The sequence below is a fragment of the Ptychodera flava genome, chromosome 10 (genome assembly GCF_041260155.1).
Source record: "Ptychodera flava strain L36383 chromosome 10, AS_Pfla_20210202, whole genome shotgun sequence".
In the NCBI taxonomy this organism is placed as follows: Eukaryota; Metazoa; Hemichordata; class Enteropneusta; family Ptychoderidae; genus Ptychodera; species Ptychodera flava.
In genome coordinates, this window is record NC_091937.1 from 15,433,160 (window position 1) to 15,459,407 (window position 26,248).

The following is a 26,248-nucleotide window of genomic DNA, read 5'->3' on the forward strand; positions in this document are numbered from 1 at the left end:
TCCAACAAAGAGCTGTCAGTACATTCCGATATTTTGTTGGGGCAATTTTTCACAGTGGAAAGTGGAACCATCAAGGAAGGAATAGTTAAAGGGAGGGGTCGTCTCGTCTGCGACTGTGCGACTTTCTTGTTGATAGACATAAACATAGCCTCTCCCACACAGTCCCGTACGCGCAGTCGCAGACGGGACGACCGCATCCCCCTCACCTAACCGTGCACAGAAGCTATCCGAGATAAAATTGCGCTGTGAAAGCATGAAATTGACGTTAGTGGCGATCGGTGTCAAGATAACTGCAAGGACGTGTGCCAATGGCTACGGTGTTTGTTTGACCTATGAATTCCAATTTTTCAACTCTCACAAAAAATAACTTTCTCGATTTATCCTCTAATTTTACTTCATGTAAATACCTAAGCACAACAAAAAAAATATTCAAATCTGTGTCAAAGTTCAAAACATTCGAGGTTGGTTGTGACGGGTATAAGAATTTCTTAGTAACATAATCAGTAATTTGAACTTCTTATTCGTAAATGGTCTCATAACCACTGTGGAGGCGTCGCCATCAGAAGTCCAACTGAAATTTCAGGCTATCACTCTTGCCGTTCAAACGAGCAATGACGTTTCAGTCAATAAAATAAAGTGGAAACCTTGATTTTCGATTCTGATCGGACTTGTCGACAAGCGTACATAAATACTAGATGGCGGAGGATTTTTCACCTATTTAAGTCGGGTTGGATGTCAAACATTGTCAAGACTTTGATGTTGTTATTTCGTTTGCCAAAGCTCAGTCCCTGTTGACGAACTGTGCCCGCACCCGTGGCTGACCTATTGTTTCACTGTTATTTTGGCACGGTACATCAATTGTTTATCGATAATCTTTTGTTAACATTTAATCACATGAATTTTGTTACAGTCAGAGTTCTTTCTCACTATCTTGACATCAGCCCGCATGCAAAGATATCGCTAGCTATCAGCTTTCAAAATTTCCCATAACCCTCATAGATTGACAGACAGATGATAACATGAAAAAATGTCAACACCTGATAATTCTGAATACAAAAATGACATCCTTGATAAACTCAAAGTTGTATTTCATATTTTATAGGATACTGTGACACCGTATAATTGCAAAATGGCAGTTGTTTTGTTTAGCGTGATTCGGACGAGTAGGCCCCTCATAAAGATGCCAATATGCAGGTTTTTGTGTCCAATTTATGACACACAATATTGAAGGTTGTTTCATTCCACCGTGGTTCTCTCTGACAGGCTCCTTGTTTACATCACAATGCTGTGAACTTTGCCCCACTTCAATATAGGCTTTGACGATAAAATGGAAAGATTTGCACAAAATCTTCAGAAAATTTTATCTTACTGGATGTGTTTCAGCATTTGTTAAAAACAATAATGATTTTATGCTTTAAAAACGTCGATTACATGTATCCATCGCGATTTTGTCAAGAATCATAATTTCCTTCTTCACTGCAGAAAAAAAGCTAGTTATATGGATACTGCCGCGGGTAAAAATAGTCGTTCGAAAAGTTGAAGACTGCCAAGCAGGTCACCATAGGAGACCAGTGTTATTTTGAAATGCATGCATCCCCACCGTTAATTCAGAGGATGTTGGCACTGCTACACCCATTGTTTACTCACACAAACTAATGTCAATAATTACAGAAGATGACCTATTTTGACGGACGGTTTAATCTTCTGAATCGGGAATGTCATGACATGGATGATAATGCTGTTTTAAAGAGTGAATGGCTTTACGTACGGGCACGGGCCATTCTAAAGTAAAGTCACTTTCTTGTGATACAGTGTCTAGAAAATAGACAAATGGCTGATCTCAAACTTGTGAGTCGCGTCATTTTGTCCACGTGTTCAAACATTTGTCTATTCTTATCGCCTGACGTTTACAAGAATGGCGAATAACTGATGATTCCTCAAAATGGTAAAGGGGATTTAAAAGTCACACGGAATCCCTTGAGAGCCATCTGTGTATAAATGTCATGCAGGACTTGACATGCAACAGAAGGCAAGATCTACACACTGGGGATGTAGATGTGATAGTGACAAAAGTTTCCATTTTAGGGCATAAGATAATATATTTTTGTTTCTGCAACAAGTTGAAGAAAACAATTTTTCAATGATACCGCATAACGACTCTTATATTGACGTTAATGATATCTGCATGTAGTGTTGATATAGGGATAAGGAAAAGAGAGTTCAATAGCAATTAAGTTCGGTACTTGTGCATGCAAATCTTTTTATTGAATAATTTATAAAGGTTTGTCAAATCAGCCCGGCATGTCAAATTATGCAATTGGGCCAGTTTTTTGAAGTCGTTTTTTAGGTAAGCTTATACCTTTAAATTTATCTATTTATTAAACTTCACAAAGTCCGTACACATGAAACACCGTTAAGCTATTAAAAGGGGATGGTCGTCGGAACTCTGCTCAAAGGTTGCCAAGGACCCCTACGACCAATCTAAATACTGTATCTAGGGTACGTTGGCGATTGATGAAAGTTGAAACATGCTTGTTAACAATGAATATTGTAAAATTTATATGTTGCAGCTATGTTGAAGTGATGCATATAGATACCATGCATGAAATACATTGTTTATAAACAAGAAAGTCGCACACGCGCAGTTCCGACGACCACCCCCTTTAACATTTTAAGTATCAATTGGACAAAACTGATGACAAAAACATATTTCTCTGCTTGCAAATCTCAAATACCCAAGATCAACACACAATTTGCTATTGCACACCCTAAAGAGTCCACGCAGAATCAGAATGTTCGTCGCCAAAGATATTAATAGTGGTCGTTCTGGTGGACATTTTTGAACCCTCAGAGAGCTAGTGTCAAGCTGTTATTAAAGGTTTATCATGACTCTGTCTGTGCTGTTTATTTGTTCCCAGACACATGTGATGTTATTTATGACTTGTTTTATACTGGCTTCGATGAAGTGAAATCTAAATTTAGCGAGCCATATCAAGTGGCTTGAACACGAATCGTGGAGTTCTGGACAGGTGTCAAACGTAGTCATGGTAACATTTCGAGGAATTAAACTTTGGAGTGCAAGTGATCGTTCACTATAGCATGACGCAATCAAAAGCCATAGGTCGACTTTCAGCTGCTATGTCGATGATGTGACTTCGCCAACTGCATAAGAAAGTTTGAAAACACTAAAAAAATCAGATACTCCCTGCCATGCAAGTGATACTCGGTTTAGAGTGACGTCACAAGCCAGCGAAAATAACTTTCGTGCCTATTCAATATTTCAAAACTGTGTATTTGGTATTTGGCATTCTTGTTATCAAAGAAAAGTCACGAAATAATACGAATATTCAGTCCTGGGTACCTTTGGCAGTGGGCGATGACAATTATCAAGGACTTAATGTGAACGTAGGCCCACAAATTAAACAGCTTTTAGAGGTTTACAATAGTATAAACTATAGTTTGCCGTCGTTGATTCATTGACAGGAATCAACTGTTGGATAAAACAATATTTTCAAGACAAGTATTTCCTTCTATAAACAAGCTTGAAAGCTGAACCTCTTTATCACAAGTCTGTTGCAGTTACAGCGACCCATAGGGGAATTTTAAAAATAACAATGGGTTCATGTATATTCACTTTATTCAACCGACGTTGACATGCAGTGTTTCGTGTGACATATAACAATAGCATGGGTAAGATTAGGTTTGATTAGATCAAGATCGGGATCTGTCAAAATCTGAAGAGTCTTGTCACTTTCTGATCGATACTGAACACTTCACGTACCTTGAAGTGACAGTGAACAAACTTTGGGAGCCGAGAGTGAAAACAAACGTTTGACACGCCCCCAACCCCCACTAAAACAAACGTCTGTTGCACACTGATGTTGCCATGTACACACTCACCTAGAGAGGGATAAAGCTTTAAACAGCAGAATTTGTGTTTCACTGTTGAGCGTTTTCTCAAAGGGTTTGTGGAAATCATCTGCTCGATCAAATGTCAAGACGTTATATTAGGATGTCGTCTGTGAGTAAAGCAGAAGTCATGAGAACCGATATGAATTAGGCCAATTAATATTCTTCATATATAATTACCCATTACCGGTTGATTTGCATACTCAGAAAGTGCTTATTAATAGTCTGTGCATAAATTTAAACAGTTTATTTGGAAACTACATGACATGCAACTCTGGAAAGCTAATAGTTTTTGATGTTCAGAATTCCATAGAAAAGGATTTACGTCAACTAATGTGACATTTCGCCGATGGGAGAGATTCACCTCTGCTCTAGGGTCCCCATTGTGACCGCTTGGTCGCCAACAACGCTGCAAATCATGACAAGAGTTAGGTGGAGGCCGTAAAACGCAGGGATAATACTATACTATAGTTCAGGACTTCTTTGCGTTATGGGCGTTTTACAGCGCAAAAAGTGGGACGCTTGTTTTTCGGAAAATGTATGTATTTATCGGCTTAGACACAGACTCAATCGACCATAAAGACATTATAAATTGACAACAATGAAGGACAATCTCCTTCAAGTAAAAAAAATGCAATAAAACATATAACACAAATCATTCACGGACAGCTTCCAAGGTGCACTGATACACTAGAAATTGCATTCAAATTTCTAATCTGGCGATTATACTGCAAGGGCAATTGAAAGCTGAATATTTTCTAACATTGAAGTAACTTGTACCTGTTGCCCTGTATGTAGCACGATGTCTTGAAATTGTGTGAGTGCATTGGAATGTTGGCGGAAACTGAAATGGCCTTTAATTTGTCGACTCAACCCGGTTCTGAGTATGCGTATTCGTTTACAAGCACTTTATAATGCAATTAACCTTATGGTTATCGCTTTACGTGTACTAATGTTCGTGTCGTTTCACCTTGTAGGGAGTTCAAGACGGTCGTCTTTACTTGTAGTTAGGACTCCACGATTTATTGAAGTTGCACTGAAAATCAGGCCCACATTACCGAAAGACGCGTTTTTCTCATGGAATCGAAACTATGACAACAGCCATGTCCGATCAAATAACGGGATCCCCGATACGGTTGAAGGGTCGCCCGTTCCTATGGCGTACAACGGTAATCTGTATACAGAGAACGATAGCCTATATCAGTGTATATCAGAAAAAAAAACCGTATAAATTATGAGCGATCAGACTTCCATATCTGTACTGGCAGACAAATGAGCATGCGCAGCAGGACAAGGAGAGTTTATCTCACTTTGGAACAAGTTGTTGCGTCTATCTCAAGTTCATTTGCTGTTCTTTGCCGTTGTAATACCGACAGAGAGTTGCCATTTGTTCAAGCATTTTATACCTGAGCGCAATCATCTTTGACCATGACTGGAGAAAGTCTTCTTTTCCTGACCTTCTGCGCATTCGGTAAGTTTGTGTTGTGACGAAAGTTTAAAAAATTCATGATTCATATTTACAAAACTCTCAGTAGCTTGGCTTTGACCCTTCTGGTCGCCCCGAGTCTTATAAAAATCGTCGTATCTGAGTCTCTCAGGTATGTTAATGCATGGGCATAGGCTTACCTACATGTAAAATCAGTTTGAACATACTTTTTAATCAGACCTGGTCAGAAAATTGTGAAAATTGCCAAAAATTGTTTCACATTTGATTAAGCTGAAATTTATCATTACCCAAGTCAGGTCACGTGACATAATCTGTTATTTTCCCGCCAAAATTGTATATTGCAAATAACTGAATATTCCAACCGCTAAACATCAAAATATTTAAAATATTATGACCAATAATGTAAAATGGGATGGGAATTGTGTTAGAACTAGTGGCAGATGCAAAATTATTGAATTTTGAATATTGTTTCTTCACAAAAAACAACAAATACAATATTTTTGACGTTTTACATGAATATTTTGAATATCAGAAAGAAGTATAGATAGAGTTTCAAGAGTGCCATGTATTTTTGAAAGAAATGATAGATGTTGTTTCCAAAAGTGCAAAGAAATCAAGAAAATTTAACGGTTTACGGTTGGAATATTAAAATTAATAAGGACGTAAATTTTGGCGGGAAAATATCAGATTTGGTCACGTGACTCAACTCGTCAAGATTTAGGCAGACATTTTTTTAAAGAATTTAATAATTCCAATAATCAGGCCAAATATCAATCAAATCTGGTGGTTTTTAAAGATAATTGATCATTTTCTTACTTTTGGGCTTGATGGGTACAAACACCCATGCATTAACTTACTTGAGCTAGGATTTGGGCACTCTTTTGATAAATACGGTCAAACTAACGTAAACATTTTTTTCTGGAAAGAAGGTTTAATTTCTGTTTGTGTTCCAAGACTGCAAAAGTCGATTCTAGAATTCTGCCATCAGGGCGTTGACAAGGTGAGACAATGAAAAAGCGATTTCGTCAGTGTACGGAATATACCGTCATCCACAGTCCTACTACAGGGACCGTGCGTCGTCCCAGACTAGACCATAATGAGATAGATTCGGCTCTGAATCTCACCAAACAAGTAATCAGTAGTTCTTTTTCTTCACTTTCATGCTTTTAATTAAACACACACATTGCTCTGTATCGAAGAACTCGATCACTGCATAGTTTTGTAAACAAAGCGAATGTCGATGTAGGAACAGAGCTTGAGTCGAAATAAAACTCCTTATCGTCAGTAGCGCCATATATTATGTCAAACCAACAATGTTTTGGTCCCGAAGGAATAGCCACAGTCTATTGAAATGATAACATCTAAAGAGGCCTACTTGTCGACGTTGAGTTCTCGCTTTATGGTAGAGTATTTACTTTGAATATTGCAGCGACCTATCTTGGCATTTTGGTCTGATTTTTATTTGGGCAAACAAAATATATTTAGGGCTCGAGTTCTGATAGAGATAACCCGACCTGCAATAATTTTAAACTCGCTGACCCTAAACGTTTTCACAGCAGCTTCACCTAAATAAACATGAAATAAAACAAGCGCGATTAACGAGGGAATTGGCGCGGTACAAAGTAAACATTTCGTGAAATTTGGTTAAAATAATGTTATTGTCGTGGCATGCACATGCGCCGTGAAACCCTCTCCTCACAAAATGGTCTGTCAACGCAGAAGTTAAAAGATTACTGCTCGTCTAGTTCAGTTATCTGTCAAATCCGAAGAAATTGCGTTGTGATTTGTTGAAAGCCATATAGGAGAAGTGGCGATTATGTCGTCTTTAAACCTGTTTATTATAATTCCGAAAACAAAATAAATAACTCTTGTGTCCACCAACCTCGTTCGACTTCTCTTTGAATGTTGCGATGCCCTAAGCTGTAAAAAAGGTCATGATACGATATCAGAGGACTAAAAGGGCTTTCTCCGACCCAAGACCTCATAAACAAATTTTAAAGTACCCTCGTATATACATGAGTAAGCTACCAGTAAACGGCTATGACTGACTTCGCACAGTTGTTGTGAACAGTTTCTCAACGTTCACGTGACGCACAATCATCTAAGAGATCTTTTTACCTGTAATGGAGATATTATGGAATCGTGACACACACTCAATTTAGATGTGTTTGGCGAAAAGGTCAGACATTTTTTCCATTTGGCGAGATTTTTTCCGTAGCTGTACTGTGTCGTCATAGTCATGTGACTTGCCAGGGTGCTCTCGAGTCTGAATAAGCAGATCACAGGAAGGCGTTTAAAGTCTGATAGTATTGTGTTTATTATGTGGAAGGTCATCTGAGAAGCCCATCAACTAGTGTTTCTTTGGAGGAATGTTTATTTTCGTTAAAATTTATTCGGAAATGAAGGTTTCGTTGATAGCATGTCCAGCATCAGAAAGGAAAGTCATGTCAACACATCTGTCCATAAACGTGAACTTCGTGGAGGGAACGTGTGTAGATTACATGTAACAAAACAGACGAAAACCATACAACTTAGATTGATTGTCACATTAGATACATGGGTGTGGTGGGAAGTGAGGAAAGGTGAAATGTGCTTCAATTTTATTACAAGAGCTCAAGATGTACCGACATTGAACTTGAAATAACATCGGGCTTGAAAATTCGGCAAGATCATTTTGTTTTCCGTATCATGGGCAAAATACAAAGTATTCACCAATGAAGAAAAATAGCATTTCAGCTGCATTGCATAGATTGAATATCATGAAATAGATTTCTTATGCTCCAAATTGTGTATTTACGTAAGATGTTACCTAGTTAATAAGATCTCATGTAACATTGTAATCGTCGGCTCTTATTGTCACTTATTTTTTATTTCGATGTTGTCGGTCGCATTTTGTTCAAAATGAGAGATGCACTTTTCAACAAACTGCAATTTACTCTGCCGCACAATTATTTTGCTTTCTTATCGGAATTGGTTAGCGTTGCCTCGGAGTTCGTGAATGGTATCTTCGGCGCGACTGGCGTGCAGTCGGGGCGGACAGAGCATAAAAGGAGTCACGAGACATCACATTTGCAAATCATGAACAGAATTGCTCTGGCTGATATCGTAGACAATCTATGCTAATGACACCTTGCTGCGTGATGTGTAAACAAATCCAATGGTAGAAATTCAAACATGTTGAGGGCGCACGTGACGGTTGTTGTTTTTCCCCTGAACATAGGGGAGACGGAACAACAGCAACTGCTTCATATGGCCTACACTATTGCGGCTACCTAAGTCAGTACTCAATGATACATAAATTACCGTTCCTAAACAACGTTAGACTTGGTTAAAAAATTTTGTAATAGTTTCTCTTGTGTCGCTCCTATTTAACACAAATCTTTTGAAATTTGGTAGCCCAAGCCAGGTTGTCCTAGCGATTGAACGCGTTACTATTGAGTCTGCGCAGTAGTAAGTTAGTTTCTGCCGGATTCACGGGGGACACTCCCCGCTGTATAGCGTTCACCCAACTCATGCATTTCACATGAAAACAGAACACAAATCATCGCGTTCACCCCACTCAAACATTCACAAATCACAGATTTGAACCAAGCCTACAACAACGTGTATGTAGCACTGATGCTAAATCTACGGAAGTGACAGACGCGGTTTGCTGGCTCGTGATGGACCATTTACAAAAAAAAATAAAGAAACTCGAACTAAATTTGCTAAATCTCTTGCTGTGTATTCAAAAGACAACTTGAATTTTCAATGTGAATTCTAAGACACCAGCTTACACGACTGAATAACCCCCACAAATAGTTCTTTCAAAGAGGAAAAATTTCATTTAAAATAAAACGGCCACGGTAAACACACGAGAAAACGGAGAGTTTGTTTTCAAAGTATTTTGCTTTGTTAATCAATGGCAGGAAAAACGCCACCTCAATTGATTGTAGAACAATTTTTTTCATTAACATTGTTGAAGTAACCATAGACGGTCGAGAATTTTTTTTCTCGAGGGCTTATGTAGTAACCCCATCGGAACAAAACTAGCTAATGTTACCAGGCCGACTATTGTTTCTACACAGACACTCATAGGTTAGAATGAAATTAGAAAGGAAAATGAAATAGAGGAATAGGTATACTCTTTCGGAGGATGTGGTGGCCCTGAAAAGGACCGTTTGGTTTGGGTTTTGTAGTTTAGCTGAGATTTATTTCTTCTCAGCCTTTGTCTTGGGTTTCTTCGGTTTGGATGTCTTCTTTGGTGTCTTTTTGGCCACAGGTTTCTTTGTTGCTTTCTTGACTGGTTTCTTTGTCGCCTTCTTGGCTGGCTTCTTTGGCTTGCTGTCCTTCTTCGGAGTTTTCTTGGCGGTTTTCTTAGGAGTGGATTTGGCCTTTTTCGTCTTGGTCACTTTCTTCTCTTTTGGCTTCTTGTCTTTGGGTTTCTTAGCTGGCTTCTTCTTTGGAGCAGCTTTCTTGGCCGGCTTCTTCTTCTTTGGTTTCTCGGGCAGCTTGCCGACGCGAAGACGGCCGGTGACACCGGTGGCCGTTGACCCCTTCGGACGAACCAGGACACCAGATTCAAGACCAGACTTGAGAGCACGACGAAGGCTGGAGGTCAGATGAGACTCGCTGACAGTGGGATAGTGAGAAGTGATGTAGGCTTTGATGGCCTGGACGGAGCTACCTTTCTTGTCTTTCAAAGACTTGATGGCCTCAACAACCATGTCGATGGTCTTTGGATGGGTAGGAGCTGCCCTGGGTTTCTTTGCTGGAGCTGCCATGACTACTGTAGATAACAATGAAACGCTGAGAGTACTAGATAGACAATTGATTGTTTGCGAATGTGCCGTATTTAGGGAGAGTACGCTGTATTTATTGAAATCTTGCGAACGTCGGAGGAAACACAGGTGTGAATGAGCTGCTCCTGAGATCTGGCGTTGCCACTGTGTCACAGGACTTGTGTTTTTTCCATCGCAAAACTGACCATTTTCTCGTAACGTACTTATCTTACTTACATTCCATTACCACTTCTTGAAAGTAGATTTTCTGTATTCCACACCCATACCAAGTTGTACTTGTTTTGTCCGCCACTTTGGGATAGTCCGTTACTTTTTGTAAAACAAAATGGATTCGAAAATGACCACCGGTGTGTTTGACCCGGCAATCCCGTTGTCGTTTTCTTGGCTTTCCTACAAAGAAATTCATTCCTTTACAAGTTCATAAGCCGAGCAATCTACTAAGCTTCCTATCTATGATCATGTGTTAGCTTGTTTCTGATTTTATTTGCTGTAAAACGCTCATTTTCGTCGAAGTATGTTATAGGGTCGAGATAGTTTTTCGCACGACACAGATATACCCCCTCTACGGCAACGTGCAATGTGCACATCTCAAATGTTTGAAATTATAACATCATTGTCTTTCAAAATGCGTATTCGTAGGTTGCACTGAGTGAACAAGATATATGATAAGATCACTCAATTTTCCATCTTACGTTTTGGGATACACTGTCCAGAAATACATTCTTCCCAAATGCCAGCTTTCAGGGAATCAGAGGGCTCGGTGTAGTTTTCTTCCTTTATTCATAGTTATGGAGATACACATGGATTTAAGGCAGAAAGGGCTTAAAGGCACATTAGCAGCAACTTTTAACATTATTTTCATGATTTTATATTTAGATTAAAATTAGTTCATAGAAATGTTCTTACTCAGAGATGTTTACTCAAGTATAATTATCCACTGGGTGGGACTGCATGGGGAGCTTTCAGTAAGACAAATAATATATGGGTGCCGCACCCAAATATCGCCGCCTCCATGCAACTACATGATTGACAACGTAAATGGTGCATACGGTACACATTTGAATCTTTGCAAATAAAACATGGAGCAACCCACTGGAAAGGCGGGAAAGGGATTCACTCCACTTTGACCAAAATTTCTTCGTTTTTGGCGGAAAATTTAAAATGAGCAAGAACCTGTTCAATTTCTTGCCTATTCTGCAACAAGCAAACGTTGTTGAGGCACAGTCAATGACTATATCGTTCAATTTGCAGATTGCAATGAATATCTGAGGAAAATGGAGGTACATTGAGATTGGAAAAAATTCGTGTTGTTGCAGCTCATGGGCCTTTAACATGCCCTCAGGAAGTAGAGCAGGTCGGTCGGGAAAACGTTTCTCAGCTTTTGCACTCGAAGCCAGGGACATTGCTCTTCCAGTATTTCATCTATATATTATACTCTCTTTCCAGTAGCCATGGTAACGATGTGCAATGGTTTGCCGAGCGAGTTGCCGGAGGGATCGCTCCAATTTCCAAGTTCTAGTACAAACCGAGTTCGACGAGCAGGCGAACTTGACGAAATACCGGACACTCAGAGAGATTGCACCGACCCAGACAATCCGGTAAGATGAAACTCTACACATCGCTAATTCATGAAACTGTCCACAATAATAGAGGGATTACATATACAGGCAGTGTTGACAGAACAAATTCTGAGCATTTCCACATGCTCCACGAAGACAAAAAAACAACATAAAAATATGTACAACAAAATGCCCTAAAAGCACTAAAATAAGTGCAATGCGGAAGTATATATTTGCCGCAATCTCAAAAATATCCAAACTGACTGAATTAGTAGCTACCTTTTCAGAGGAACAATTTACTTATTCCTCTTGGCCTAGGGGTTTAATTTTCTGGCATGGGACTGGTAAACAATGATTAAAGAAGCTACAAGTTTATTTTCTGGCGGTCCAAAGTCGCTCAGAAAAAAACCAATCCACTTGTGGCCTATTTCCATTCTTGAAATATAACCGTAGCTCTTACAGACGAAAGGTAGTTTTACATGACTGATCGTCACTGTCTTCATAACAAATACTGTACATTGATCATTCTAAGAAGTCGCCCACTTTAACACAATGCGCGCCAGGCTATACTACATAATGACTGTCTTGTAAAACGTCCGCTTCAATATGGCAGTCATGTCACCATGTGTCACAAACAATACACTTAAAAACCTGTTATCGACGGACGTGACATATATATACGGACGCTATCTGTAGACTACATAAAAATGTTGTATTACGTAGATGATAGTTTTTTCATCGTTCTGGTACCACGGTGATTCATTCATTTTAATTTATTATCATGACACCACAGAGATACCCACCGACTACAGTCCATACAGGCGACAGACTGACAGCCTTACGGCAAGAGATGGAAGATATTGGCGCCCTTGCGTACATCATACCGTCTTTGGACTCTCACTACGTGAGTAGCCAGTTTTCCACGAGTGCTTTTCCCACAAACCTTGCCCAAGGTAAAGAGAGCCAACGATCTCTACGATGGCGTTATTATCAGAAACCTCGCTAAGTATGGCGACCTGCAGCTGTCCCAATTAACTCTTACATTGTCATACTCCCTGTATGGTATACTAGCATATATTATAATTTCCTTATACTTCAGATTTCGCTATAATATTTGTGAATTTACAATTCGAATATCCCTGTGCATTTTCACACTCACTTTTACAAGTATGAAAGTTGTATAGATATATGTAGTAACTGTAGGTTATTATTGCAATGTGACGCTTATTTTTTCGTTCAAGCCGTACACTTATTTCACATCCTCTTCCGACTCTTAAGTGCTTTTTCTGATCTAATAACACTTGGCGCTTACTTGGATTTGGGCGACTTCAAAACGTATTAAAAAGCTGTGAATGTGTAACTTAAAGGGATGGGTCATCAGAAAGGTCGTATGGGACCCACTTTACCAATACAAACGCTGTGTCCAAGGTACTTTAGCACCTGATGAAAGTTAAAACATGTTTGTTATAATGTACATCGCAACATTGGGTATGTTGACGTGGTGCATCTAGGTATCTTGCATGGAGCACAATGTTTTTAACCCTTTCACCCCCAGTTCCCTGTATACAGGTCCAACTTTACCATAGAAAACAATGGATTTGGGACAAACCATGGTGGTGAAAGGGTTAAACTTGAAAGTCGCACAGGCGCAGTTCTGATGACCCCTTTAACCTGAACCAAAGTCCCTCCACCCAAGAGGGACTGTGCCTAAACACACAATATGTGTCGGTGCATACTTAAGAAAAATCTCAGCACGCAGAAGTAGAGCGCACCTTCAGCCAGAGGGCGCCCATCATTAACATTTCTATCTACCTGTTCCCTCCGCCTCGCTCTAAAGGGTGCATCGTGTCACTTGAGGAGACACTGGATCACAGGAATGTCAGGCTCGGCAGGTGAGTTAGTCTGCAGGTATTCCAACCGATAGAGAATATACGATTATGGCATGTAGTGTGAACAGCGGTAGAAAGTAAACTGTGGGCAACCGATACTAAAAGCCCAATTATTTCTCTCTTTTGTCGTGTTTTCAGGTTCATGTAAAGTATTGTTTCTCGCTCTGCTCCTGAAATCTTATAGAAAATGCCTCTGTTTAACATGTAACGCAACCTTTATGTGGTATATCGTCCGAATTGTTTACGTCAACTAAATTCTTGCCCGGACTATGGTTTATAAGCCACACCCAGCGACGGTACACCACGAGATTTTGATCAGTTCACGACATATATGCACGGGCGCATATATGAAGTGGACAGGTGGTATACCGTCGCCAGGTGTGGTTCATTACTATTATATCATAACAGTATATTGAAATTCTTGCGTGGAAGGTCAAAAAAGGATTTTTGTTCTTGCCGAGAGCTCACGCGCGTGCCAACCGTGCTACATAGCACGTTCTTTTCACGTCTTGACCAATCAGATTGTTGTATTTGCGCCATCAATATACTGGTATGATACAGTTGTCAATAACACCAGCTGTAAATTGTACATACAGCCTCATGTTTTCAAGATTGATAATGAGACAGAATAAAACGCGCTTGTTTTGTAAAAAAATAATGAAAAAGTCATCAAAAGTTATAGTTATTGTCCATTCATTAGTTTTTAAATGGTTTTTAATTTGTTTTTCACAAGGTTTGGCGATCGTGACGTTCAATGACTCTGCGATGTGGACCGATGCACGGTACTTTCTACAATCAGAACAACAACTGGACTGCAACTGGAAGCTCATGCGCAGTGGTACGTATGTCCACACATAAATAGACGAAGAGTTTCTTTTACTGGCTGTAGTCCACAGTGTGATGTTAAGCGCCATCACACGGAGGAATCATTGACAACAGCAAAAAGCTGCTTTCTGTTACGTGTTTGAATGTTAGAGCGACCCCATGCCACTGCTTGGCGCGCTCTTCGCTACTACGTCGGGATAATTTACAAAACGATCAGTATGCAAATGTAGAAATAAAGGAAAAACCCTGACCATTAACGGCGGAGTTTGTTATTTCCTTCATATTATCAACGAACCAAAGAAAACGGTCACAATTTACGAAAATTTCCCACGCGAAAGACAACAGAGCCCTAGAGTTTGTCAGTGAGCAAGACGCACTGTCATGCGCGCTGTAAAAATTTTGCGAAATCTGGAGATCTTTTTGGAAAAAAGTGTCTAAACTTGGCCAAGAAGTGCTCCATTTTATTTTGTGATTGATTATGATCTTTGTACAAATCACAATTTTCGTTTTAGCTGTAAAGTTATGATGTTTACGATATTATTCATATTCACGGGAATGTAAACAAACCATTACTGCGCATTTGCTTTCAGTCACGTGGTTCAGCTCGACCAATTAAAATGCGACGGACAGGGCATGGTAATATGATGCGCAATAGTCGACCAGAACGTTTTTAACACTCGATCAAAATAGTAGTTGACGCAGTCATTGCAAATGGTACCTCAGCGATGCGATGTAGCCGAAATGTTCAAAACGCGTGATTAATAAATTTGTGACGCTCTGAAGTATTTTTGCCTCGTTTTCAGGTGACCCAGGAACACCCAGCCAGTCTGGTTGGTTAATTGATGTACTGCCAGCTGGAACTGAAGAAAATCCAACCAAAGTGGCCTTTGACCCTACACTGATATCACTCAGTGAGTATCTGTTGCCATGGTTTCAACGACCAGCCAAAGCGTTCGACGTGTAAACCTACGAAAAGTAACAATTTTGGTTATACTGGATCACTGTAACTGTATTATTTTAATTTTTCAACGTCGAGCACATTTTGTATAGTTAGAGGGGATCAAATGCATTGCACATATGACATCCACACAAAGTATAGATCTCTAACACTGGAACCTAAAATTTCTCCAGAAGCTGTGCACTTTAATTTGTTAAGGTAGAATGAGCCCCGGGGACAGACACTCGGACTCTCAAACTTTTACAATTCTTTTCTGATCTACCACTTGTGGGTGCTCATTTTAAAGCTCTTGGTGTAAGAAAACTTTTCACCTACTTGATATTTTTCAAAACTCGATTTTTTTTTTCTCCATAGAGTAAGCCCGGGGATGATGGCCATTTTGAATTTCAAATATCGATAAATGTTAGGTAATTTGTTTCTCTAGTACTAGTACCAAAATTTGCGCAGTGACCTCCTGATTTTCATATTGATTGTGAAAGGGTGTGGCTGGAAGTTTCATTGAAGAAAGTTTGAATTAAGTTTCAGTCTATCACTTTTGAGGCGCATACTACCTGAAAAGGGGGGGGGTGCGCCTAGGGACAAATATTCGGATTGTCCAACAAAAGTCACTACTACATTGTCCCTTTAAAACATGGTCACCTTTTAAAAAACGCTATTTAACCAGACAGTTAGCGATAGAAATAGGACTTCTCGAAAACAACGAAAACCAAAATTCAACATTTTCCCAAAATCAACGAATATACGAGGCGGATTGAATTTTTGATACAACATGAGTCTCCTAGGGACACTTACATAAAAACATACTACTGTTATTGACACGTCCCAGTGAAACTGAACACATATTTAACAGTCGTCTGAAAAATGCGTATGAAGTTATTTTGTTATTATATGTACATAACGTTCTGTACATATTTGGTGATATAGCAGCCGTGCAACAACTTTACTAATGTGTATGTGTAACCTAGCTTGCCTTTTTAGGGCGTTGAAAGATTATTTCAACAGCTGTCGTGCAAGAACCTCAGGTCAAAGTTATCATCTATTCTGTACGTTTCGTCCACTTTTAGGCTCGTACAATTCGTACCAAAATGCCTTCAAAAATTCTGGCAAATATATCGAAATGGACCCGCACAATACGAATTTAGTTGACCTGGTGTGGACCGATCGACCTGAGTGCACCAATGAACCACTCATGATAATGGAGTTGCGATGGACAGGTTTGTATAACATAGATTTTAAATTTAGTGACTGGCCATTAAATCTTCACCCGGTGAGTATGGTGAGATCAAACATGGAAAAAATCTGACGAGTGAAATTGGTTATGATTTTTTTGGTAAAAATGATGGAATTCTGGCGGGAAAGTATTCTGTTCTGCCTACACAATCAAGGTACGCGAAATTCGTTGATGTAATGACGTCAAACGTTCACCCCGTGCTCAGATCACTTCTATGCGTTATATTGGCCACTTTCTATTGAGCTATATTATCCTTCCGAAGAAGTGCGTCGTTATCAAAGATGTCCAAAGACCATGATGTCTCTGACTGATTACTTGGCGTGTTTTTTACTCGCAGGACAAGATTGGTGGAATAAAATAAAAGATGTCCGTGAAGAAATGGAAACGGCCAACACTGATATGATGGTATTGCACGCATTGGACGATACCGCATGTAAGTAGAATCACGTGACAAGTGCAATGACAGTCACATGTATGATATCGGCTGTATCAAGTAACTGTTCTGTTACTTAAGATTATTAGTCTGATAGCAACAACGCCATTTTTGAAGTAGATTGTCTTTGGCACCTTATCCCATGTCTTGTATACCTATTAAATTGCATAGTCCCGACCGGGAGGGGGAGAGACACTCACCCCCGAGTGTGGTCCAAGTGTACCATGGACTGTTTGAACTACAAAATACACAAACTTTAAAAATGTCCATGTAATCAGGGTCAAAAGTCTACATTTTGGCCCAAACATTGGCATCGAAACTCTACACTTTTTGAAAAATGATGGGTTAAAAACGAGCAGGAGACTGAAAAATGGGTCGAAAGTCTAGACATTTACATTTTATCAACATTTCCCTACATTAGGCGATGGGGCGAGGGGGTAAAAACTGAGGTGCATAATTATGTTTACACCCTTCCAATGATAGTACCTCATAGGTCCCTACACGGATTCTACTATCGATACAAATGAATGGAAAAAACAATTGATAACTTCTGTCTATTGTCGGTATAATTTATATTTGGTTGCATATATCCGTAATTTCCCCGAGGGCGCACGACAGATGTGTTGCCTTGACGCCACCTCTACTCATTTCTACGACGAATTACAACGAAATCTCGAACTCGATGCGATGACGACCTCATGGCGACGTATACCAAACGAGACATCTGCACACCGGCTTCGAAGTAAGACGAGATCGTTGTCACAATGTCACTCCAATGACAACATCCTCACTTGCCATCACAAAGTTCCGGGACGATATTTCCAGGGGACAAATCCAAAACCACGCTCTCGTTCTAGAAGACCTCCAATATTTCAGTTTCCGTTGTCTTTGTTGCAGGGTTGTTCAATATGAGGGGTGAAGATTTACCCTATAAACCTATGTTCTTTTCGTACACCATCATCAAGAAAGACAAGACAATGTGAGTATCCTAGGACTACATAGTCAGAACATAGAAATTATAACATGAAATTCTTTAATATATCAGAAAGGAATGCTTTCCGATCCAAGGAGAAATTACTAAGAATTATTTTTCCATTTTTTATTGCACAAACAAAAGGAATATCAAATATGTAATAAAAAGATACCCCATGTCTTCGTTAATTACTGGGGAAAATGTTGAATCTAAAAACAGTCAAACACGCTCATTTTCTCCCGAACAATACAACCTGTTCAAAAATGTAGATTTTGACTCGACTTTATCAAAGAGACTTCATCTTCGTAGTCATGGATACAAAGGATTGTGGCATTTGTGGAGACTTCATAACCAAAAAACCAAGTTTTGCCGAAAAATGTGTTTATGTCGGCGCAGTGACGATTTCGATGCCTGAATATACGATGACGTTGGCGCCATTTACACCCGCACGATAACCAATCCCGTTTCACTCTCATTTCTTCACGCAGTCTCTACATCAACAACATAGCGAAACTGGTCACCAATGTACCAGATGTACACCAGCATCTAAAACAGGATGAACAGTCAGCTGTGTGCGCAGACGAGCAGCTGAACCACCAGTGTTTGGAGCTTCGGGAGTACAACGGTTTCCTTAACGGTCTCCAGGACGAAGCCGATAAGCCGGGCATCAACAAAGTGTGGATCAGTAGTTCAGCGAGCTATGGTATCTACGGCAACGTCAATGAGGTCGGTATTTTCCTGTCGTAACCCAATCCTATACATAGCATGAACTTTACGAACCGAGGAAAATCTAATAAAATGTAAACCTTTTTAATGAATCGAACTCTGTCACTGTACATTGTGGCTAGCGAGCTTTGCACAATCAATAATTACTGTATGTCTCAACAGCCAGTGTGCTTGGCATGCCCAATGCTTTACCATGTGTTGTAGTTCTTACTTTTACCAATTTTGCTTTTTCAAGACAAAACACTACTCGGCAGCTATTCCGATCCAAGTCATGAAAGCAGTGAAAAATCAAAACGAAGTCGACGGTATGAAAGAAGGAAATGTAAGTCAAGGACAAAGTAGAAAGAAAGAAAGCTAGAGCTGCTCATATACATTTATCTGCAATTACGATTTTGGACAACAGTGGTGTGATGAAGATTTCGGCTTATAAACGAACTACGTATAGAGACGTCTTCATTCTTATTGTCTCAGATTCGATTTGACGAGAGTTAACAGTAGTGGACAAACAGACAACGTTTCTAATAGTAACCTATAGGCAGTTGTTAAAATCAGGGCTTGTGTTGAGAGCAAATCTAGATCTCTTTCGTTCGAAAACCCTTTTTGTTCGCACCAAAATGGTCACACGTGTCTTATAATCATCTCCCGTTTTCCATACTTTCAAAATTACTCAGTTTTGAAAGTCTCCTTTTCTCTGACAGATACAAGACGCCATCGCTCTTATCGAGTTTCTACACTGGATGGAAAACGCCATCGCGGATGGAGAAGAAATCACCGAAAAGTCCGCCGATGAAAGACTCGAGTCCTTCAGACAGTAAGATTTATAATTTATAAATCGACTCACTGCTTTTCGATTTTATGCGGTGAATACATACAGAACGCAAACTATAATATTTTCATTGTAACACCACTACATGTTATCTGACGCTTCGGTATCTAGCCATTTCAGTATTTGTCAGCAACATGAAAGATTGGAAAGCTATTCCATAAAGCTTGCCAAAAATACAAGAAATACCTTTCCCATATGCACAACAATCAAGAAGTTATTTTGCAATATAATCGCAAGGAAATCATTATTGTTTTCTTGTCGCAATACAGGGAACAGCCCGACTTTGTGATGCCAAGTTTTGAGTCAATTTCCGCTTTTGGTCCTCATGGCGCCATCATACACTACAGGTAAGTTGCGTGCTTCCAAAAAGAACACAAAGCACACTTTCTTTATTCTAATAAAGAAAACTCAAGGTAGTAAATTTTTTTATACTAAATTTATATGAAAATGGTTTCATTTTGTAATGTGGACTGTACCATGTACGAGGTGTCTCCAGCATGTAGAAACGTATAAACCAACCAGCATCTCGTTTCTGAAAAAATGGGACACTAATTACCCCTACAGAGACGGACAAATTTGAATCAATCAGGGGAAAGCAGCGCTCGATTCAGCTAACCTATACCGAGTAAAACGTCTTCTATGGCGTGTTAACTTGTTGGACTTTAAGCATTACACCGTGCATAATCTTTAATTTTATGTGCCATAATTTTTCATTTCAGACCAAGTGAAGAGACGAACGCCCAAATAACCGCGGACAATATGTTTCTGCTCGACTCTGGTGGCCAGTACAAGTGAGTTAGTTTTAAATAGTTTGTGTGTCTGTATACGAGAGAGAGAGAGCGAACGAGAGAGAGAGAGAGAGAGAGAGAGAGAGAGAGAGAGAGAGAGAGAGAGAGAGAGAGAGAGAGAGAGAGAGAGAGAGAGAGAGAGAGAGAGAGAGAGAGAGAGAGAGAGAGAGAGAGAGAGAGAGAGAGAGAGAGGGGGGGGAGAGAGAGAGGGGGGAGGGAGGGAGAGACAGAGAGACAGACAGAGAGACAGACAGGCAGACAGAGATTGCAAATTAGCCTTTCGTAACACGACTAGAACCTAAATCTTGGACAAAGTCATTGAAGCGAAGTAAATAAAAAAGACACTGCAGATAGATTGAGACAATACCCCCTAGCATAACATGAGGGACTGCGCACGAAGTTCATATTGAATATTGACACTGTCTTAACTTTGACTTTTGATCAAACCTTCCGTCAAGAAACCTCAAACCATTCCCTTTGGAAATCAATGATACAAACAAGGGGTCACCATGCAAAATTGGGTACTACTAGTAGAGAAACAAAGTATCCATACATTTGAAATTCAAAATCATCGCAACCCCGAGTTTCACAAAAATCAGCAAGGGAAAACTTAATTTACTCCATGAACTTCAAAATGAACCCTTAAAATGGTAAACCAAAACAGTCTTGTAAGAGTGAAACAGTCAGTCTGCCGTATTTGTCGCCAAGGCGCATTCTACCATAACGGTCACAGCTGTGTATGCGTTACCACAAACGCCAGTTTTTAAAATCTTTGATCACCTGTCCTTGACGTTTGCATACATGATGGCGGAGGGGAATGAAGTGCAGGCACACGATAATGGACATACGCCACTTAAAGATAAGGAATAGTTGATCGAAAGTGACCTACCGCTCCCTGATATTCATGTGCCTGGCTTAAGATGTAGTTTTTGAACTGTTCCATGTTCATACCTTGTGCTTCTACGCTTCCCCCTCCTCAGGTGTGGTACAACTATTGATACGACCCGAACGATGCATTATGGAACACCAAAAGAGGTTCATAAGGTATATTAACACAAGATTATTGACATATATCATGGTCCCTCTATCCGTGCATATATATTCAGTATGTGAATAATATTCATAAATATTTACATGACATGGATTGATATTCAATGGCAAACATTAGAGAAGTCTTTAGTATGCTTTTCCTTATTCAACAATGATGAAGGACGATGATTGTGCGAAAGTTTGCAAATGCACCTTTTTCTCGCACTTATCTGTATAATGCTTTCATTTCGTACGACTCGTCTTCATTAATGTCACATTAACTCAACTTGTATATCATCGTTTACAGCAAGCGTACACGCGGGTGATGATGGGAGCCATTGATCTATCGCTATGCACCTTTCCCGAAGGAACGACCGGTACGAACTGGTGCTTGTGTGATGGAAATTTAGGCAATAAAACTAGCGTATAAAGTGAAAGAAAATCTAAAATTCATACCGCAAAATACAAATTCCCATGCTCAAAAACTCAATTCACTTTGACCAAAACTTGTAATTTTAATTTTTCACAAGCCGCTCACCGTTTGCAACTGTGCCTCTCAGAGGAGTTTTGTGTCAATGTCAAGTGTAGATTAGTTTACGATGTTCATGACCTCTGAACTACTTTACATCCTGGTATTTCTGTTGAAATGACCCGCCATTTTGATTGAATACTATACTCTGTAAAACAGTCCATTTTTATTGAATTCGGTATGTAATTGCCACTTTATCTTATTCACCCAATATTATTAAGTTTTCATTTTCCTCACAGTAAAATACAGAATTTTGAATTGAATGAGAATGACTCATATTACTATGCCGATTACTAGGATTTGAGCTCATGTATGGGTCATCAAATTGGTCACTTTTAATTATATATCTTGAATGTGTACTTCTGTTTTCCAATCAAAGGTAGTACCATAGATATCCATGCCCGCCAGCATTTGTGGAACTACGGTTGGAACTACCGCCATGGAACCGGACACGGCCTTGGCGCCATGTTGAATGTACACGAAGGTAATAAAAGATATCGATTTTTAGTGTGAAATTTTGCTCTTCTGGTATAATTATCGTAAGGAGGCCATATTTCGTTCTCAAACACGTGGGTTTGGTAGTAGATTGTATTCAAATACAATTAATAATATGTAAGCTGTAAAGTTGTACTTTTTGATCGGGTCAGGAGGGGAAGATATCCGACACTACATCGATGCCGTGAATGTGTTACCCGGATGCAGTGTCGGAGAAAACGGAAATGCAATCAGCAGCATTGTTTTCGTATCGTATCGTCTTGTCTTGTCCATTTCTAATGAATACCACTGTTCTTTACAAATATCGGAGCAATATTACTGCTGAATACTTTTTGAAATGTGAAGTCCCATGTTGCATGTTTTGTCTTTTCCGAGGATGTTCAGAATCATCATTTTGACGATTATCGTGCACTTAAAGATTGTTCAAGCGCACACAAATTCAAGGTGCTTCCATACAATGGAGGGGCGTCACCATCTTCACTGACGGATGGTCTCCGTATATGTGTAAGAGCGACGTCAGGGGACAGCCCTGCGTATAAATGCTACATGCATGCTAAACTGCAAAGATGTTAATATATGTTTATTTATTTTCTATGTTCATTGAAATGACATAATTGATGCACACAGGTCCTTTTGGTATCGGGGGTTCAAGAGCGCTGGAACCGAACGTCTTTCTATCAGATGGTAGGTGTTCTTCGCACACAATTCAGGGTTTTAGTTTTGTGGCTACGAGTACTATTTTCTGACGACGAACACGATTCTATTGGTGTTGTCAGGTCGGGAATCATAAAGGGAAATCTTGACGGTTCCAAAGTATGCTATGTACCACGGAAGAAAATTATTTTCGTTGTATTCACACATTTTCCAACCAACAATTTCATTGAAGCAACTAGGCCAACTGTGCACATCAACACCATGATGATCGTGTTGTTTCTTGTTCATTTTATTGCTGCAAATGCATGATTATTGAGTGTTGTCACACAATAACATCACAGATTCACCGAAGATGGCCATACATCCAGGGCCAATATAAGCTCTGCTTAACGTTCTGTTGTGTTTCGCGTTCCAGAGCCAGGTTACTATGAAGACAACGACTTTGGTGTCCGTCTTGAAACCGTCTTCATGGTTGTAGAGGCAGATACACCGGTAAGTAACTTAGTCCCTTCATTCAATGCTTTACTTGATAATAAATGAAAGCTGTTTCAGTCTTTTCATGGCTATTTCATCACAATGCAAGCAGCATTTGATGATACGATTGACGTGCTTTGAATACGATTTTGCTGAAACAATATAGAAGTTTATATTTTGAAACGTGACAAAGAAGTTGTTGAACTTAGACCAAGTAAGTCTTACTTCAGGATTTTAAGCCAATCCTTACATTATATATATATATATATATATATATATATATATATATATATATACAAAATGTATATATATATATATATTTCAATTATTCTCATCAGATATTCGTCTAATCGTGACTAACAGCTATAAAATCATGACATAGTTTTTAACAATGTTCCGATATCGGTTTTCTCGTTGACATGTCTAGATTATCAAACAACAAAGACTCATTGTTGCGTATTTTCCTTTCAGAACAATTTTGGCGGCAGGTATTTCACCTTTGACGAAGTGGCGCTCGTACCATTCGAGCCGAAACTAATACTGTACGAGCTCATGTCAAAGGAACAGGTGAGATTATCGCGATCATCGTGACGAAACGAGATTTAAAGATTTGACAATCAGCGACTAAGACATACAGTAAGACTTGAGGGAATCTGTCATCATTAATATTGACCAAGATAAAGCTCGGATCTTTCTAAAATCGGTCGATCAACATTGCATCTCGGAGATAAATTGTCAGTCAGCTATATTTTGATATGACAGAACCAAAAAGTGTTAGAGCAACATTTAGACTGAAGATCAGTCAGTCGAGGGCGCTCTCCCTGCTTCCCCCCCCCCCCCTTAGAGGAGGGTAGCATAGTGAGCGTCCTCCAGTGACGGATCTTTCAGTCTAAGCAACCATGTATTCCACAATTATAATTCGCATAATCATCCATTCATTCATCCATCAATTAATTAATTACAGTTGGACTGGTTGAACGAGTACCACCAGAAAATACGGGAAAGGGTTGGTCCCAGACTGAGGCAGAAGAACCAGGACGCCTACGATTGGATGATACGGCAAACAGAGTCAGTCCCCGTTCCATACACATCCCCTGTCGGTGGTGCCGACACAGTCTTCGTACACTTTGTCCTATTGGTTGCTTCAACTGTTCTCTCGGCTTTCGTCAGTGTGAACTAAAGTTAACGCCAGTGTATCCACGTGACTTTGATGATCACCCTCAGTGGCCGTTCAACCAGTTGTCTTATTTAGTTAAATTTTACTTAAAGATAGTATGTGCCTCGAAAGTGAAAGACTTCAACTTTTACTCGAACTTTCCTTGATGAAACTTTTAACCATTCTCTTTCAAATAGTGAATAACAATCAGGGGTCACCGTACAAAATTTGGAACTAGAGTAACAAATTACCGAACATTTATCGATATTTGAAATTCAAAATGGCCGCCATCTCTGTTTTAACTCTATAGGATATAATACACTATTCTATTTTCAAAAACATAGGGCCAAAGTCCCTGAAGCTACTATAGACATGGATACAAAATTAAGCATTTCCTGACTGTATGAAATGATCTCACTAAGGTCATCCTAGGGACATGTAAACCAAATATTAAAGCGGTCTGACCAGCGGTTTTGAAAAAAACAAGCGGCTCAACAGTTGACAGAGCTCTGCTGCGTTATGTAGAGAATAACCTTTTGTGACACATGTATTGATGAAGAAGGTGGATATCTTTGATAGCTCATTCAGGATGGCCTGACCAAAAAGGGAAAAAAATTCCGTAAAAATACAGATTTGCATATTTCATGAGACTATATTAGTCTATAATAGCAAATAAACAAGAGTTAATTACATTCTAATTAAAGTAAACAAGACTTGCTTAAATCAAGATTTACGTCATAAAAAAACAGCGTATCTGTCAGGTTATAAAGAATCTTGAGCAGGTTATCTTTTAATATCAGTATTTTCATCCTATAACCAAGCATATTTTAACTTTCTAATTAACATTGTAAGTTCTGTTGAATAAGTTGAGACAGTACGTACTCAGAGAAAGCACACTGAAGAGACAAATGTTTGTAACTTAAGAAGTTCAAGGTCATCAAAAGCATTATAAGGAATCATGTTACACTTTCATTGCACTGTTTACACAGATTGCATAATTGCTATAAATAGCACGAGGAATCTTACAGCTCAGCTTTACCATAAAACCCTATCACTTTGACCACTCTTTTAATTGACCACTCTATTTTTTTCCTCAAAAAGTAATCTTATTTTATCCTTACCAAGTCAACCATAAATGGAAATTAGAACTTTCTCTATCTCTATTTATTTGACCACCTTATCATGACAAACTATTATGAGCAATTTCTTTTAGATAACATAAATGGTGGTTCAGAATATATCAAAGTTGGGATTCAGGAAAGTTGCCTTTACATGTTTTAATCCTCCAAGATGGTAAGCATTTCACTATGAACTGTCAAAAAAAGTTGAACTTTCTGATAATTCCACACTAAAATTATTTTGGCTTTGATGATTTCCTAATTAATTCAATTATTTAAAATCACATTAATTATTTTTTTCTGGGTGAATTGATAGGGTTTATACAGTACAAGAATTACATACAATGTAAGTCAAATTTTGACCAAAAATGACAAAAAAATTCCTTTAAAATACACATTTGCATATTTCATCACAATTTGAACAAATCTAAGTTGGGTTATCCCTAGG

At 39.2% G+C, this 26,248-nt stretch overlaps 2 protein-coding genes across 2 annotated transcripts; one reads left to right on the plus strand and one right to left on the minus strand.

Moving 5' to 3' along the window:
- Window positions 1-5,318: 5,318 nt before the first annotated feature.
- Window positions 5,319-24,796, plus strand: LOC139142106 (xaa-Pro aminopeptidase 1-like). Its single transcript, XM_070711929.1, has 21 exons — window positions 5,319-5,380; window positions 11,584-11,735; window positions 12,490-12,600; window positions 13,534-13,588; window positions 14,319-14,423; window positions 15,214-15,321; window positions 16,433-16,582; window positions 16,937-17,032; window positions 17,930-18,011; window positions 18,494-18,731; window positions 18,967-19,053; window positions 19,430-19,542; window positions 19,827-19,904; window positions 20,277-20,348; window positions 21,326-21,389; window positions 21,682-21,751; window positions 22,283-22,387; window positions 23,026-23,082; window positions 23,468-23,544; window positions 23,998-24,093; window positions 24,491-24,796. Exons 1-21 carry the CDS (start codon window positions 5,338-5,340, stop codon window positions 24,704-24,706), a joined length of 2,175 nt encoding a protein of 724 aa, XP_070568030.1. The 5' UTR covers window positions 5,319-5,337; the 3' UTR covers window positions 24,707-24,796.
- Window positions 9,394-10,170, minus strand: LOC139141427 (sperm-specific H1/protamine-like protein type 2). The gene has a single exon (XM_070711051.1). It carries the CDS (start codon window positions 10,117-10,119, stop codon window positions 9,547-9,549), a length of 573 nt encoding a protein of 190 aa, XP_070567152.1. The 5' UTR covers window positions 10,120-10,170; the 3' UTR covers window positions 9,394-9,546.
- Window positions 24,797-26,248: the final 1,452 nt, after the last annotated feature.